General features: G+C 40.7%; 3 protein-coding genes across 8 annotated transcripts in view; 1 reads left to right on the forward strand and 2 right to left on the reverse strand.

The window, feature by feature from the left end:
* ap3d1 (adaptor related protein complex 3 subunit delta 1) overlaps positions 1-2,056 on the reverse strand; it is a 31,121-nt gene extending 29,065 nt beyond the window's left edge. For 4 of the 5 annotated variants that reach the window (XM_038281061.1, XM_038281060.1, XM_038281062.1 and 1 more), the window contains exon 1: positions 1,725-2,055. In XM_038281061.1, coding sequence (XP_038136989.1) covers positions 1,725-1,820 — 96 coding nt within the window. In that variant the 5' untranslated portion in view covers positions 1,821-2,055. Of the gene's footprint in view, positions 1-1,724 lie in introns of all 5 variants that reach the window. The other variant, XM_038281058.1, reaches the window with a different exon arrangement.
* Positions 2,057-4,983: 2,927 nt separating this feature from the next.
* Positions 4,984-13,664, reverse strand: hdgfl2 (HDGF like 2). Of its 2 annotated transcripts, none has more exons than XM_038281064.1 (16): positions 13,417-13,664; positions 12,931-13,007; positions 11,916-12,057; positions 11,289-11,465; positions 10,959-11,081; positions 10,523-10,591; positions 10,245-10,425; positions 10,070-10,154; positions 9,651-9,948; positions 9,439-9,569; positions 9,274-9,341; positions 7,934-8,004; positions 7,749-7,850; positions 6,317-6,473; positions 6,125-6,242; positions 4,984-6,035 (listed from the first exon to the last, which is right to left on the reverse strand). In XM_038281064.1, the coding sequence occupies exons 1-16, from the start codon at positions 13,486-13,488 to the stop codon at positions 5,936-5,938; spliced, it is 1,971 nt and encodes a 656-aa protein (XP_038136992.1). In that variant the 5' UTR covers positions 13,489-13,664; the 3' UTR covers positions 4,984-5,935. The 2 variants fall into 2 exon arrangements, with proteins under 2 accessions (XP_038136992.1, XP_038136991.1); XM_038281063.1 differs by having other exon boundaries at positions 11,289-11,468.
* Positions 13,665-15,800: 2,136 nt separating this feature from the next.
* Positions 15,801-17,689, forward strand: fh (fumarate hydratase). Its single transcript, XM_038281065.1, has one exon. The coding sequence runs from the start codon at positions 15,883-15,885 to the stop codon at positions 17,380-17,382; it is 1,500 nt and encodes a 499-aa protein (XP_038136993.1). The 5' UTR covers positions 15,801-15,882; the 3' UTR covers positions 17,383-17,689.
* Positions 17,690-17,746: the final 57 nt, after the last annotated feature.

The following is a 17,746-nucleotide window of genomic DNA, read 5'->3' on the forward strand; positions in this document are numbered from 1 at the left end:
GGAAATGTAGATTAAAAGGATTTCTATCTCAGCTTGATTAGATATTCTCTAACTTGTTATGGGATGTGAAATTGTCCTCTCTTCTTCTGAAAGAACAAAAAGCTTTACATTTCTTCCTGCAGAAACTAAATAGTCCAACAGCTTCCTCACATAAAGTATCCCTTACTTATTCGCTCCGTTCAAAAGCCTGGACAGTGAAATGAATGAACTGTGTAAAAGAAAGCGCTCTCATGTGAAAGGCAAACAGAGAGCATGAAAAAGAAAAAAAAAGGTGGGCTGAGCGGAGTTAGCACACAGTCATGAGCACACAGAAACGGTATTAATATTTTAGCAAACTGTCCTCTGTCGACTGGGCAACGGGGATCTTTTCCGAGCGTCCCAGGTTAGGTTACAACTGATAGAGTCCAAAGCCATGATCCGAGTCAAGAGATCAAGCCTACACAGGCTCGAAGAACACCTCAATTCTGCTGGTTTAGTCGCCTTTCATGCCTTTTATAGAGATGGTGAGGTGGGCAAATTTTAAAAGAAATCCACAGTCAGTTTAGATCATAGAGGAGTATAGCTGGTTTTAAATGAATACAGCACTTATTCCACCTACCAACACAACGTCAGCTGCATGTATGTAACAAAAGTAATTTCTCCCTGGGATTATTAGAGTATTTCTGGTTCTGATTCCCTGTTGATGAGACAGGTGCTGTGAATGAAGCAGTGTCCAGCTTGAAAGAGCTCATGTGTGTCGCTGAATGTGTGCATTGATGACTGAAAGACATCTTCTGCCTCCATTTATCTATTAACTACAGTGTGTTGAATTCATGTTAATGTGTATTTAAAGACATTTCAATTAGTTAAAAAATTGCAGGGGGGAATATATATTAAAAAGAATAGTCTGATCAACTAAAACCTTTCGACCCCCATGCAGTACCTCCGTGGACCCCTTAGGGGTCGCGGACCCCCTGTTGAAGACCTCCGTCATAGAGCATAGGGTTGGCCTACGTATGAAGTCAATAAATATAGCTTTAATGACAGATTATGTGTGTTAAAATATTTTTACTGCTTTAAACAGCTTTGCTGTCGGTATATAGATATTAACCTTAAAGAGTTTATTTATCCAGGGTGGACAGAACTTAGATAATAAATAGATCAATACAAATCTGATGTGCTGAAAATGCGACGGGTCGCCGCAAGGTACAAATCACCAAAATGAGAAGTTGTCAACTTTTCTTTGCTTTTTCATTTAGACAAAAAAAATAAAAATGCTATATCTTTATGTTTTTCAATGTATAGTGTTGCGGGTATTGGAGGCCCAGCTCGAAAGCCCAGTTCAGTAATCCTTTGGGGTGTTTTGATCTCATTCTGCTGAGCAGTAATTTCCTGGTAAACTGTGATTCATTCCCATCTTCCTCCAATAACTGTTTGCCAGCTGTCACGGTCAGCCTCCCAGTTTAAAACCTGACATGGTTCTAAAAGCTCCTTTGCAGCTTCCGTTTTGCAAACATAAAAATAATGATTTAGCTAAGCTAACGCAGCGACATAAAGCAGCAGAATGTGTCCAGTTACCAGCTAACCGCTGACTCAAACGGCTGGGCTAATGTTAACTTACCCACAGTTAGCCGTTATCGCTGGTTAGCTAGTATAACGGTGATGCTAAAATGAACTGAATTATAAAAACACTGCTGAATATAGGATTCTGATTTTTTTCGGATAGCAGAGTGTGCTCGTTTTACCTCATCCTCCTTATGGTTCCTAATGCCACGTACTAAATCCTGGAGGTTTTTATCGAACATCCGATCGATGCTCCCTTTGACAATCTTCAAAGCCATGTCTGCCGGGGACTTGCGCCGTTTTCTCCGTCCCGTGGGCCAGGCGCCTTGCAGACAGGGTCCCTCTGGGTGCCGAGCGACTGACCGGGCTAGTTTATCATCCACCCAGTGGAGTCAGCGGTCCGCTACAGTCTACCGAGCCCGGGTGGGTAGGTGAAAGCTGCTGAGGCCGGACTGAGCTGTGCAGAGACGCTGGCAATGGATCAGCGTAGGAAATGGCTGACAAAATGGCGTCTGGAGTCAGCTGACTGGAGTGTTGAAGGTTCAGATGTGGAAGTCAGAGGAATTAAAGGTCCAGAGCCCTTTATTTACAAATCTACATTTAATATTTATGAGAACATGCGAAACGAGCACATCTCTCAAGAGACAAACTAAATATTCTTTAATTAATTAACTATAATAAATAAATACATAAACACTCACACACACACACACAATATATATATATATATATATATATATATATATATATATATATATATATATATATATATATATATATATATATATATATATATATATTTATGTACATATATATAATAAAAATAAAAACCCCTCTCCCCTTTTCTCCTCCAAGCTTGGGTCCTTTACCTTAGTCCTGGGAGCTGGAGGGCTCCTTGCAGTATTCTATTCCTACAACTGCACTTTTCTAGATGTCTGATGTACTTGCAGGGATCTGCTGTAACCATTCCTCCAGTTTCGGGTTCACTGCCCCTAGTGCCCCAATGACCACGGGTACCACTGGTGCATTGACCTTCCAGGTTTTCTCCAGCTCTTCTCTGAGCCCCTGGTGTTTCTCTAGTTTTTCATGTTCTTTTTTCCTGTTGTTGCAGTCACTTGATATTGCTTTGTCAACCACAACGAGTTTCCTCTACTTTTTGTCCACTTCCAAAATGTCCAGTTGGTTTGCCATTACCAGTCAGTTTGTTTGTGTCTGGAACTTCCACAGGATCTTTGCTTGGTCATTCTCTACCCTCTTTGGAGGTGTTTCCCACTTTGACCTTGCGGTTTCCAGCCCATACTCTTCACAGATGTTCCTGTATACTATTTCAGATATTATTCCTTGGTTATGGCACTCCATAGGTTTTCCCTACCAGCATCTTACACCCTGCAGTTATGTGCTGGATTGTTTCAGGGGCCTCTTTGCACAGTCTGTACATGGGGTCTAGTCTGGTGAGGTAGATCTGAGCCTCTACTGCTCTGGTGCTTAGGGCCTGCTCCTGTGCAGCCATGATGAGTACATCTGTGCTGTCCTTCAGTCTGACTCTGTCCAGCCATTGGTAGAATTTCCTTATATCCACCACTTCGGTTATGTTTCAATGGTACATCTCGTGCAGTGGCTTGTCCTCCACTGACGGAACCTCCAGAGACATTCACTGAGCATGGATTTGGGGTACCTTCCTTGCATGGTTGGGAGCTTTTGTATCTTAATATCTGTGGCCTTTATCTCATCCTTTGGCCAGCTTATTATTCCTGCAGGGTATTTGATTATTGGTAGATTGTAGCTATTCATTGCCCGAGACTTATTCTTGCCATTGAGCTGGCTCCTTAGGACCTGCCTCACACGCTGGAGGTATTTGGCTGTAGCTGCTCTCCTTTTCACCTCTTCCGACGTTGCCATTTGCTTGTGGGATTCCAAGGTACTTGTAACTGTCCACAATGTCTGCTATTGTGTATGTATACACTCACCGGCCACTTTATTAGGTACCCCATGCTAGTAACGGGTTGGACCCCCTTTTGCCTTGAGAACTGCCTCAATTCTTCGTGGCATAGATTCAACAAGGTGCTGGAAGCATTCCTCAGGGAGTTTGGTCCATATTGACACGATGGCATCACACAGTTGCCGCAGATTTGTCGGCTGCCCATCCATGATGCGAATCTCCCGTTCCACCACATCCCAAAGATGCTCTATTGGATTGAGATCTGGTGACTGTGGAACCATTTGAGTAGACGCCAAATTCTGACCCTACCATCCGAATGTCGCAGCAGAAATCGAGACTCATCAGACCAGGCAACGTTTTTCCAATCTTCTATTGTCCAATTTCGATGAGCTTGTGCAAATTGTAGCCTCAGTTTCCTGTTCATAGCTGAAAGGAGTGGCACCCGGTGTGGTCTTCAGCTGCTGTAGCCCATCTGCCTCAAAGTTCGACATACTGTGCGTTCAGAGGTGCTCTTCTGCCCACCTTGATTGTAACGGGTGGTTATTTGAGGCACTGTTTCCCTTCTATCAGCTCGAACCAGTCTGGCCATTCTCCTCTGACCTCTGGCATCAACAAGGCATTTCCGCCCACAGAACTGCCGCTGCACTGGATGTTTTTTCTTTTTCGGACCATTCTCTGTAAACCCTAGAGATGGTTGTGCGTGAAAATCCCAGTAGATCAGCAGTTTCTGAAATACTCAGACCAGCCCTTCTGGCACCAACAATCATGCCACGTTCAAAGTCACTCAAATCACCTTTCTTCCCCATACTGATGCTCGGTTTGAACTGCGGGAGATTGTCTTGACCATGTCTACATGCCTAAATGCACTGAGTTGCCGCCATGTGATTGGCTGCTTAGAAATTAAGTGTTAACGAGCAGTTGGACAGGTGTACCTAATAAAGTGGCCGGTGAGTGTATACATACATACATATACATAAGGGTGTATGCATTTATTTTTACCAATGCGTTTATAGAAAGTAGCCATGAAATTGGAATCAGAAGTTAGAATCTTACCCTGATTTTGAGGAAAAACAGCATAAACAGAATAAATATTTTCATTTTAATTCCTGTATATTTAAATTGTTTTAGATTAACAGTTAAAATGAACCCCAAACGTTTAGTCATAGTGTTGTTTTCTTTTATGCAGACGTGAGATACATTTTATGCTTAAGACGGAAAATGTGTTTAGTTAAAAAGCTAATTATTTTTCTTAAAAATCCATATTTTAAAATATTGAGTAAGGTCTAAAAACAAACAGATCAATTTTTTATGACACCTTTTATTCATTTTTATCAAAGCAATTATAAAAAAGTGCTGAATATACTTGAATTATCCAGGTTCAAAATATAGGCATATATTAAAAATTCAAGAAATTGTCAGCTGCTCATCGGTTAGCAGCCCTGCCATTTGTCACATCCATGGTACCGTTATCAATATCAATAGAAAAGAAGCAGTGAGCAAAATCATGCTGAGATTTTTATTCAAGTCTCAACTACGTTATAGAAATGCTTTAACAATTTACATAGCACTAAAAACACATGTATGCACATAGAAAAAAAAAATGTCAAAAAAAGGCTGCAGCTACATGAGATCTCCATGGCTTTCGAGTTTCTTCCCAATTCATCTTGATCCACTGAAAGCAGACCCTAAGGAGGAGATTACATGGTGCTTAATGACACAGTAATCATTTTTAAAGACAAAACTGTGATCCTATGAGAAAAAAAGGCAATAAAAAGGAGGTGGACCTCAGTTAGAAAACAGCTTTTTAGTGGCTCTTTACGTTGTCAGGCTTTATTGACTGGATTTTGACCAGATACTTAAATACTTAACATAAAGGACTCACAAACAGTACTGTACCACTCAGGCAACGCCACGCACACATAGACAAGAGGCCTTGGTGATGTTTAGCAGGCTTTATAAAACGAAGCGGAAATATGTAAAAGTGTAAAGAAAAATCTTAAGAGAAAGAGATGACCCATTTCTCTCGCAGTCTTCCCGGTCTCGCTTTAAAAATATGTGCTCTTCAATTCATTCTCTTTACAAGAACCTAAAAACAAAAATGATTTTGTCTAAGATCCGTAGGCAGTTTGAAAGTGTGACGTTGGTAGACGCATGATGAAACAGGAGCTGGAGTTTCAGCAAAACATTAAACAAAATGAGAGGTAAAACAGTTAAAAGAAACGGTTAATTTAGCAATGAGAAACAATGGACCGAACGGCTTGAGTGGATGGTTTTTTTTCTTTACTTCGATAAGTGTACCACAAAAAAGTCCAAAGCATCAAATATCTTTGTAACAGGTGCTGGAGGAAATGCTAGGTGCGTGCTGCGCTGCTGCTGAGCCAGTAGCGGTGTCTGATCGTCAGAGGCCACCATCTTTTAGCACTTGGTCCGCTGCAGGGGGTTGTAGAGAGTCTTTTAAGTTTCTACAGCTGCCGGTTCTGGCTCTGCTGAGACAGAGCCGTCCGCTTCCTCGTATGTGGGCGTTTGTAGTTGAGCTGGGCTGTCTGAGCTGGGCCTAGGGAGAAAACATTGCAGTGGCAGCCTCTTCAAAATAAAGCAATGCATTAAAGACAAAAAACAAAAAAAAGAGGGTTTGATGCTGACCTGTTTGGACTTGAACCTGGACCATCATCATTCTCCTCCCTCATGGGCGTTTTAGGGTTTTCTACTTCCTCTGCTTCACCTTTTTTCTGCTCCGATTCGCCATTCACTGGTGTCGATTCTACGGCAGAACAGTTGAGATTCAGAACCGGTTGCACTCAGACTAAAAGCCAATCTGAAATGATAAAGCCTCACCAGTGTTTTGTGACTGCTTTTCACTATCGTCAGTTTCTTTGTTCTCCATCTTCGGTTTAGCTGCCAGCTCTGGTTTTCCCACGAAGCGAAGTTTTAGCTTGTTGTAGACTTCGCTGGCCTTCTCCATGACTGCAGCGCTAGCTTTATAACGCCGAATCTGAGAAATCAGCATTTTGGGTTTTAATTAACGACTAAAAAGAGTCAAACTGCACATGGAAATATTCAAAAATGGACCCAACTCTACAAATGCATACAAATATACACATGCAAAGCTAAAATAGAATAAAACAATGAAATGCAAACATTATGAAAAACACTGCATACCCTGTTGAAAGCAGATATTTACATCCTTTTAATAAAAGAACAGAGCCTTTCTGTCCTCAACCGTCCAAATTAATGCTCAGTTTAGAGGTTAGTTTGGAAAAACAAAACTTTGTTTGCTAAATGTTTGAAAAAAAAATCTTAAATTTAAAACATTTAAATTTGTTTAACCATTCTTTAAATTCAGAAGTTTTTATACATTTCTTTGTTTGCAGAGTTGACTTTAAACTGCACGACTAAATACAAACATTTTTCTACGAACGTCCAACAATAGTTTGCTTCAGCTTGGGTCCATTTCTCCTGAGAAAACTGGCTTAAAGTCATGTTGGTAGTAAGGCTGCCTCATCCATACATGTCTTTTAATGTTTGATCACACATTTCTAAAGAACCAAACCCAAAGAAAGCAAAGACTTTGTTATTCTTAAGCCAATGCTACTAATTACTGTGTACCAGAAGTGTTAATTTCTTAAGCACACCATTGCGTCTTGTTCTTTCTTCATGAGGTTGCCAGTCCTTCATGGCTGGCACGATGGTCACAGCTTAAGAGCTTCCATCTTTTTCCCTTTTCTGGGTTTATGACCCTCCCCCAATTTATTTTTATTATAAAAAAAAAATACATTTCTACCAATGCTAAATTTAATTTTCTCATTGTTTCATTAAGCTTCTTGTGCTCCTTTTAGAGTAATGGCTTCTTCATCTGCAAGTGAGCAGCATCACAAAATCTGTTGCTTTTGTTTTCAGGTTGATGCACAATTTATACGTTACATATAACTTTGCAGATTTATTTTCAATTAATGATAAGGAAATGCTGCAAGATTGATGCTTTGTCTTAAAATGCATCAGCAAGGATCTGTAAATCCATTAAAAATATTAAGAACAAAATAAAAACTAAAAACTCATAAGCTTTAAGGATATAAAAATGATTAAGGTTATCCTAATAGATCATTAACAAGTGAAGTATCCGATTCGATGTCTGGCATTAAAAAATAAAACGCGATCAGTATCCCTGTCTGTAAATATTCTGTTTCAGATGGATATTTATTAAAAGTTATTTGCAGAATAAATTAGAATCTAGAAAATTATCGAAAAGGCAGAGAGAGGAAAGAAGAACCTTTTTTAGTGTGGCAATGACTTCAGCGTTTTTATGGAGAATCTGGCTGGTGACTGGGATACTTTCAAGCTCTTCAAGTGCTTTTAGACAACGGTCAATGTCCTGAAATACAACAAAAATGTCCAACAGTTAATGATTCCTAGCAACTCAAAGGTATAAAAGAGATGGCCTTTTATGTCACTTACTGGGTTGTCCACTTTAAGTGCAAATTTTATATCTGTATGGAGCTTCTGTAGCCTTTCCTCTGGTGATGGCTCTAGATATTGACACACAAAAACACAAAACATAAAGAAAATTGAAGCATCCTAATTCCAAAACATTATACATTTTTCAAAGCAAATAGACTCTAATTTGGGTCTAATCTGAACTTTAATGGGACTATTCAAACAAACATAGAGGATTGTTCTAAATCACAGCAGCCCAGTGTCCTGCCACTCTAGTTCTGTCTTTGCTTTAAACACCCCAATCAAATCATCAGCTCATCCAAAGGACTGAGGAGAACTTGGCTGCATACTAAGCAGATATTTCAGCCATTTGATTAAGCCACATTGGATCAGGAACTAATCTATAGGCTGCAGGATACTGGCTCTTGGGGATTTGAGTTTGAAACCCCTGTTAAGGGGCTCCTTACAAAAGCATCCTAAACACCCCCAAAACATTAAAGGTTTTATGCATGCAGATTCAACACCATGAGGCCACCAATACATCACAAACATGAGTGTATGTTCCTTCTCTGCGCCCTTGGCTTTGTTTTCGATGAGCCTTTTATCTTCTGCCATTCTCACGTCTGGCTCTGTTCCTGCTCACTTTTGTAAATTTATGTGTTCAGCTTGATTCTCAGTTTAGTTTTTTCATCTTACATCTACATATATTTTGCACAAGGGAAGAAAAGGAATCAGCTGTGGGACTCATCTGACAAAAGCACAATTTTCCACTGGTTTCTAGAGTCCTTTCAAAGCTCTCGGGGGAAAAAAAGGAACATCTTATGGCTTCTTGTTGTCAAGAAGTTTTTTTTTTGCAATGCACATTTTAGATATTTGTCATGTCCACAAATTCTTCCATTGGCAGCTCATTTATGGGCATCTTGACTGTTTCTCTGATCATCTTAGTGGATGATGATAATTTGGTAGGTTAGCATTTGTGTCAAATAGGATTAAATGGATCGAGTCTGTTGAGGCTCAGGATACATTTTTAAAACCTAGCTGTGCTGTAAATTTCTGCTTAACTATTAATTCTGAAAGTTTCCAGGATGCAGTTTGTTCACCATTGTTCTCAAAATCCACTGAGGCTTTCACAAAACTACTACTACTACTAAGATAAAACCTCAAACTGATTAGTAATAATGTGGCTCTTAGACGCAGTTGCTAGCTATGGATTTTATTTAATAGTAAAGAGGATAGAGGTTTGTGTTTTCAACAAAATAAAACTAAATAAAGTTCCAAGGGGAATCTATACAAGCACTTTATAAGAAGAATCTGCAGCTGTTGAGTCAAGCAGAGTGTTTGTGCAGGTGAGGGCTTCTGACCTTTTTTCTTTTCCACCTTCTTCTCTGGAGGTCTCTCCGGTTTGCGTCTTGGTTTTTCAGGCTTAGATCTAAGTCAGGAAGAACGCCATGATCACTGTCCTTTAATATTTAATCAGGTTCATCTAATGACATTTGCATTCTGTGGCCTGCTGCCGTTCTGTTCACCTTGCTCTGGACTTCTCCTCTGCTCGTCTGGCTTTCTTCTCTTTTAGCTCCTTCTCTTTTCTTTCTTTTCTTTCCTTTTCTTTCTTTATTCTGGTCTTCTGTTTGTCTACCTTCTTTGGCGGCTTTTTCACCTGTTGTCAAAAATACACAAGCACAAACTATAGCGCCATGAAAGGAGGTTAGATACGTGGCGATTCCTAAATGAAACGTACCTCCATCGGAGGAGGAGAATCAGAGTCTGAGGGTGCAGGGATTGGAGGCGGAGGGGGTTTCTTGGACTTCTTCAGTGGGTGATCGTCTACACCTTCGTCAGAGCTGCTACTGCTGTCGCTCTCGCTCCCTTTTTTGCCCTTATCCTTCTCTTTTTTCTTTTTTTCCTCTTCCTCCTTCTCTCGCTCACGCAGCCGGCGAAGCTCCTCTGCCTCCTCCTTTTTCCGCCGCTCCTCAAGCTCCCGTCGGCGCTCCTCATCTCGTTTTTTCCATTCACTGATGCGGTCGGGTTCACTGTCACTGTACGTAGAGGGGACGCTATTAAAGAACTGAGTTTTTTTTTACATAAAAAAAAAAAAAAAAAAAATCAGGCATGTGAGAAGAGATAAGAAAAAAAAAGCAAGAAGTTAGAGCAGTTGACCTGTCACTGCTGGACGATGACGACGGCGCTCGTTTGACTGGGGCAGGTTTGGGTTTTCTTGCTCGAGGCTTTGGAGCTGCCTTCTCTGTGAATCAAGACAAACAAGCACATAATAAATATCTGAATGCAAATTGACAAGGAAGAACAGGGATGAAGGTGCGGTCAGAAGAAGCACCTTTCTTGCGAGGCTGTGGTCCTTTACGGGGAGGTGGATCAGACTCGGACTCGGATTTTGAGCCGGACTGGGACTCTGAGCCGGACAGCGCCGGCCGAGGTTTCTCATCCTCAGAATCGCTGTCTGCTACTTTCTTCTCTGACCCTGATCCTGATTCTGAATCTGAGTCAGAAGAACCTTTCTGAAGGATCCGAGAGAATGGGACAGAGAGCAAATGGATTGATGGATTGACACAAAATAAACAGACAATAACGTGTGAAAAGGGATTAATGCTTCACCTTTTTCTTCCCTCTGCCTCCTGCTTTCTTTCCTCCTCGTCCTACAGATTTTTTCTCTGGAGTAAAATCCTGTTGAATGGCAAATTAAAGCTAAACTCAGAGAACTGCTATATGCCGTAGCAGCCATTCAAAACAGCCCTCCCTAGTCAAAAGCCAGTCAATTGGCAGCAGAATCCCTTCAAACTTTCAGCCACTGGCCTTCTCATGGACGAGCATATTTTTCTCCACCCTTTCACTAAATTACAGGATCCGACCAGGAGATAACGCTTCTCTTTATATCTTTTTGTCCACAAATTATGACAGAAAGAATATTTTAGATGTTTAATAGGGAATTGTAGGGGACCAGCCAAGGGACCATCAAGCAAAGTGGGGACATTTTGAATGGCTACTACTGTATGATCGTCGTACGGTGGGATCTACATTTTGCAAAAATGACCTTGTCACTGTTTTTGCCAGAGTCGGACTCTGAAGCTGTCGGATCTGACTCGGAGGGGGATCCACTCTCCTCTTCGGCTCGATCACTGGACGATCCTCGCGGCTTTTTTGGAGGAGGTGGCCGCTTCAAAACAAACAAACAAACAAACAAAAAAAATAGGGAAGAGTTATCTTTTATTTGACTTTTCACCAAAGTATAAACTTGCCTGCTATGCTTCTTCTTGTGGATAATCTTCTATAAGCAATTCAATTGTGCCCGAAATGTTTTCATTTTTTGACTCAAAGCCTCTTTTGCTTTAGCTTAGAGACATCACCAAAGCAAATGATATACCTTAGGAGCCGGCGGCTTTCGCTTTGTCCCGCCTCCCCTCCCTCTGTCGTCACTCCCAGATTCTGACTCCTCATCACTGCTGGACTCCGCCTTTTGGGGTATCGGGGCCTCTTCATCCTCATCTTCCTCCTCACTTCCTCCTGCTGCTTCGTTACCCTCACTGTCCGATGAGCTAGCCTGCTACAGAAACATCACAATGAAAGCATTAACTGACATTTCCTTGCAATAATAACCCAGTCGAACTTTACATCATATCTAAAACTTCTAAGAATCTTTTTCCAGATGGACAGTCAGTGTTGAGCAGTAGATGGCGACCACTTTTGAGGTAAAACAAAGTTTTAAAAAGCTACAAATTACTCATTCTGGTCCTACAATGTAAGATCTTTTTAATCAGATGTCGGAGAGATAAACAGAATGTCGTCAACCAAATCATACATATATTATTTTGACAGAAGTAGAAACAAATACTACACTTTAAACATATTTATTTTACATTATTTATATGAATATGATACTTTTTTTAAACAAAGTTATCATAAAGGGTCTGCTCAGCATTTTAGAACCCTTTCTTAAAAAAAAAAAAATATCAGAGGAAATCTTAACTTTTTAAATTAGCAGCTGACTTACAGCAGGCGGGGCACTATAAGAGGCATGTGGGTTGTTCTGGATCTCCCATAAACCTTCATTGAATCCCTTCCTTTTGTTGGGCTTGCCGTAGCGATCGCTGTATTTTTCATATGGGAATAGGTCTTTCGCTGCAAGGAATGCTCTGCACCACAGAAAAAAAGAAAGTTTGAAGTTACTGCATTACTGCAAAACAGGCAGGATGTTTGCATTCAGAAAAAGAACTGTTTATTTTCTGCACAGTTTCTATCTTAGTAACTTAAATAACACGCTGCTGAATTTTGCACATCTCTGATGTTGGCACTATTTTCAAATATCCGTTACTCTAAAAATGCCCATAGCTGTATATTGGTTATTTATTCTCCAGGTGCACAGTTTTTTATTGTCAAAACACTTTACAGTACAGAATTTCATATTTTATCTTTTTAATACTTCACTATTATGTTATTCTTATACATTTTTAAGGCCCACATTTGGGTATAAGTTTTTTTCTGTAATCTTTTGCTGCTGTAAACACCAGAATTTCCCCATTATGGGACAATAAAAGGATATTTTTTCTATTCTATTCTGTTGTATTATACCAAGAAAGACATGGGAATGGGATATTCTGCCCCCTGCTGCTGGGCTTGTGTATTGCTTGTGCCATCTTCTCAGAAACTGTCAAGGCATGTCTTTGTTTTCACCATTAAAACTCAATTTACACAAATAATACAGCCACACGTCTTCAAGAGTCAGAAGGTTCAGGTAACAAAAGTGCACCCCTTTTCCCCTTCAGTCACAAAAACTGATCATCTGATCTTTTAATCACATTCTCTTAATTCATAAAAACAATCAACAGAACTCTCTTCATGTTTTCACCCACAAATTCTTACTGTACAGTTCTGATTGCTAACTAGCTGTCATTTTGTGACTATTTCTACATGCAAAATCAAAATAAAGAGAAAACAATTCAAATATGAGGCTAAATATAAATGCTAAGATTTCCATAAAAGCCATCTGTGTTGAATAATGCACTCACGTTTCATGTGTCCCAAAGAAGAAAATAGGGATTTTATTGGGGGGTGGTTTCACAGCACCATCAGCCACATCTTCGATCTGTAACCAAGACAAAACATCCAAGCAACAACTCAGACATCCCTCTGCCATGTCAAAAAAACAGCATTCATGACACGGTATGATGAAAAGGAGCCAAGATAAATATGCTTTTACTCCATTAAGGGGGGTTTATGATCCAGGAAACAAGCCTCGGTTATCTCAAACGTCATTTTCAAATTAACAACGGTAGCTCCGCTTGTGTTTTCCTTGCAGTATAACATGCTAATTTCCCCGCTTTAACCTAGACTGAATGGCTTTATTATTAAGCAAATTATAGCATACACAGAATAAGTTATATATGTGTTTTTCAACGTGTGTTGGATATTGATTAGATACCCTGAGAGGCTTCCACAGCGTCCCATGCAGAGCCACCCACCCCCTCCTCCTCCTCCTCCGGCTGCTTACTTACCCTAGCTGGCCAGTGGGGGTATCCCTTCATTTTAGCGAAGACCAGGTCTCCGGCCTGGAAGTTGTGCGGCATTGTCCCACCTCTCCTTGCAGCCTGGGTGTTAAAAGCGTTACGTTTTCAATTTGCTGTCTGTGTCTCTCTTGGTCTGATGTTTTCAGGTTGACACGAAACCTGGAAACGATGGAATCAGCTAACGAGCTAGCTGCATTCTCACCGATCTCTGGTGTTACCGCGAGAAGAGAATGCGAGAAGAGAAGAGACGATGCGCAGCGGGTACTTCCGCTAAGGGAAGACCTTTTTCCTTCAAAATAAAATATGTAGGTTTTAAAACGATTATAGGGACTATGTTTATTTTCTGAGGTAGAACTTAACATAATCATTTTAAACAATGTAACAATGGGTAGTTTTTGACAGGGGGCAAAAGCACTGAAAGAATACACTGTAAAAAATAATATTTATTTCTTGAAAAATGTGTATTTTACCTCGACTGAGCGGGTAGATAAGAGCATTTACTAATGGAATAAGATGATTTACATTTAACATAGAAAAAATCTCAGCTATTTAATTATGTAAATATCTTCCTTTTGCTGCTCCGTTTAAGGCAAAATATGCTTATATTAATATATTTTAACTTTTTCAGATTTGTTTTTGCAATTTAATTCATATATATATATATATATATATATATATATATATATATATATATATATATATATATATATATATATATATATATGCAGTGACAGAAGGGACTGCACTGGAAGTGTCTAAAAGATGTTTTAATTTTCTTTTGAGATTGATTACCTTCTTGTTTTGAGAATATAGTTAATAATTTCAAAAGAGTTTACAAAGTGTAATTTCAGTGTACTTATTTTGAGCAGAATTTTTTCAAAAGATATATAAGTGATCCATCCCTTAGACAAATTTATTATTCACCTTTGTAATTTACTTTATCAGTTGTTTGAAAAGTTCAATCACCTTTAAGCTTCAGCTATATTAAGTCTCACTTGATATAACATTAATTTTAGACCCCCCACCCTCACCCCGATTCCCTGTTTTTCCAGAACTTCCACTACATGTAACCTACATAAAAATGACAGAAGTGATGGTTTTTTGAAGTACTTCAGACAGTCTACCTTTACTTCTGGACTATCTAGATCAGCTTGTGAAGCCAATAACCATAAATATAGGTCTTAAAATCAAATCAAAGTTGTTGTCAAATCAAGTTCTGTTCAGCTGCAGCAGCTGGCCAAAGTACAGTTCATGCTGAGCAAAGCACATTTGGAGACAATGATCCACGCCTTTGTGAGTACTCTTTAATTGCCCATCGGAAGACGGTTCAAATTACTGCTGCACGATTTCTAACTGGGACACGTTTAAACATATCTCTCCAGTTTTAAATTCACTTTGGTGGCTTCTGATTAATTTCAGGATTAATGAAAAAATATATTCTTTTTTAGTCTTTAAATGGCCTTGCTCCACCATCTATTTCAGATCTCCTAAATCCACTTTGTTCTCTTAGTTTAGTGGATCAATTATTCCTGTCAGTACCTAGAACGTAGCGTACACTCAGAGGGAACTTTCTCTGCAGCCAGCCCCAAACTCTGGAATGATTTGCCGCTCCATATCTGGTAGGCTTCCTCTTTGACAGGACATAATTGTATTTACAATATTTCCAGCAATCTACTTTTCTATAACTGAAACTAACTAAAGTGTGATGTCATGTGTTTGAGTCTGTTTGTTTTAGATCTGAGAAGGGAATCATGTATATGCAAAAATAATCATAAAACTAACTGGCAAATCTGCCAGAGGAGTGGGAACATAACTATATAATGTGTATTATTATCTACGATAATGGATATTTTTGTTTTATTCTCTTTCTTTCTTTCTTTCTTTCTTTCTTTCTTGTCAATAGACTTATTTAGATACTTGGTATTTATTGTATTTGGAAGTTTAACTTTGGTTTGAATCAGCAAAAGGAGATGAAAACTATAAGTAATTTGTGGTTATTACACCTCCCCTAAAATAAAATATGAAAAAAAAATGTGCATATTAAATTAATAAATATCATAAGCTTGTGTTTTTAGATTAAACTTTATACAATCATATAAAAAAACAGAATAGGTTGCCCTGTAGTATTAAATAATATATGTGGAGAAATAAATAAAATAAAATATAAAACCAGGCACAATAATCAAAAGTTTGTCCAACAATATTCTTTAAGATGTATTTATTTATTTAATTTTTACAAAATACTGACTTTATTTTCTGAATTTTCTGTTTATCGAAAGGGACAGAGTACAATGTTTTGAAGAGCTTTACACTTCCGCCCGAAGCCGGAAGTCGCGCCTCTCCTGCTCCATGATTGGCTGTCGTGCCTTCAACGGTTTCTTGTCGCCCAATGACAGGTTACAATGTGGAAAGCTGCGCTGACCTCCCCCTAAATTTCACCTCTAATGAGAAGCCATGTTTCGCTCATTAAAAAGCGTCCGGCAGTTTAACTGCAACCTCCTGACCCTGCAAAAACTCCACGCCAACTCTAAACTCCTGATCTGTACTTCCAAGATGGCCGGCTCAGAGTTCAGGCTTGAGCGGGACACTTTTGGCGAGCTCAAGGTCCCTGCTGACAAGTACTACGGCGCCCAGACGGTCAGATCCACCATGAACTTCAAGATCGGGGGACCCAGTGAGAGAATGCCAATCCAGGTGATCAAGGCCTTTGGTATATTGAAGAGAGCGGCCGCTGAAGTGAACAAGGACTACGGCCTGGACCCTAAGCTAGCAGATGCAATCATAAAGGCTGCAGATGAGGTTTCAGCAGGTAAACTGGATGATCATTTCCCTCTGGTGGTGTGGCAGACTGGATCAGGAACTCAGACGAACATGAATGTTAATGAGGTGATCAGCAACAGGGCCATTGAGATACTAGGGGGGAAACTGGGCTCCAAGGATCCAGTTCACCCAAATGACCACGTTAATAAGAGTCAGAGCTCCAATGATACATTTCCCACTGCCATGCACATAGCTGTAGCCACTGAGGTCCACCATGTCCTACTGCCTGGCCTGCAGACCCTGCATGACGCCCTGGCTGCCAAGGCTGAAGAGTTCAAAGACATCATCAAGATCGGACGGACCCACACTCAGGACGCTGTCCCGCTGTCGCTCGGGCAGGAGTTTGGTGGCTACGTCCAGCAGGTGAAGTACAGCATCGAGAGGGTGAAGGCTGCCATGCCCAGGGTGTATGAACTGGCAGCAGGGGGGACGGCGGTTGGTACAGGTCTCAACACCCGCATTGGCTTCGCCGAGAAGGTCGCCGCTACAGTCGCTTCTCTCACCGGCCTCCCATTCATCACAGCCCAAAACAAGTTTGAAGCTCTGGCAGCTCATGACGCTCTGGTGGAGCTGAGTGGAGCTCTGAACACGGTGGCTGTCAGCATGATGAAGATCGCCAACGACATCCGGTTCTTGGGGTCAGGACCCCGCTCTGGCCTGGGGGAGCTCATCCTACCGGAGAACGAGCCAGGCAGCAGCATCATGCCGGGCAAGGTGAACCCCACCCAGTGTGAGGCCATGACCATGGTGGCGGCCCAGGTGATGGGGAACCACGTGGCCGTGACCGTGGGAGGGAGTAACGGACACTTTGAGCTCAATGTGTTCAAACCCATGATGGTGAAGAACGTGCTGAACTCCGCACGCCTGCTCGGAGACGCGTCCGTGTCCTTCACCAACAACTGCGTGGTGGGCATCCAGGCCAACACGGAGAGGATCAACAAGCTGATGAACGAGTCGCTCATGCTGGTCACCGCCCTCAACCCGCACATCGGCTACGATAAAGCGGCCACCATCGCCAAGACCGCTCACAAGAAGGGCTCCACGCTGAAGGCCGTGGCCGTGGAGCTGGGCTACCTGACCGAGGAGCAGTTTGATCAGTGGGTGAAGCCTGCTGAAATGCTCGGGCCAAAGTGAACTCTGAGTACACTACAGCACGTTGGAAGTTCATGAACCTTTCTAAATTCTTACCTCTCTTGCCAGATATAAGTTTGTTTTTTTCATAACTTGAGTCTTAAAACTCAACGGATTGATTTGATAACCACTGCATCCCATCATGGTGTCAGTGAATCCGTTAATTCATACAAATATGTATTTAAGTAAAATATTTCCTGTTAATATGAATGGCAGTACAGTTTTTCTTCAGGTTTACAGAATATGCAGAGTGCCATATTTGCAGTGTCTGGTTGAATAACTAAAATAAAAAGTACCCTGATGACATGTTTCCATTCAAACATTAGAAAAAATCCCTGAAGCACATGTTTGATAGAGAGAGAAACAC

Source organism: Cyprinodon tularosa, unplaced genomic scaffold, assembly GCF_016077235.1.
Source record: "Cyprinodon tularosa strain WSP-4 unplaced genomic scaffold, ASM1607723v1 ctg167, whole genome shotgun sequence".
Taxonomy (NCBI): domain Eukaryota; kingdom Metazoa; phylum Chordata; class Actinopteri; order Cyprinodontiformes; family Cyprinodontidae; genus Cyprinodon; species Cyprinodon tularosa.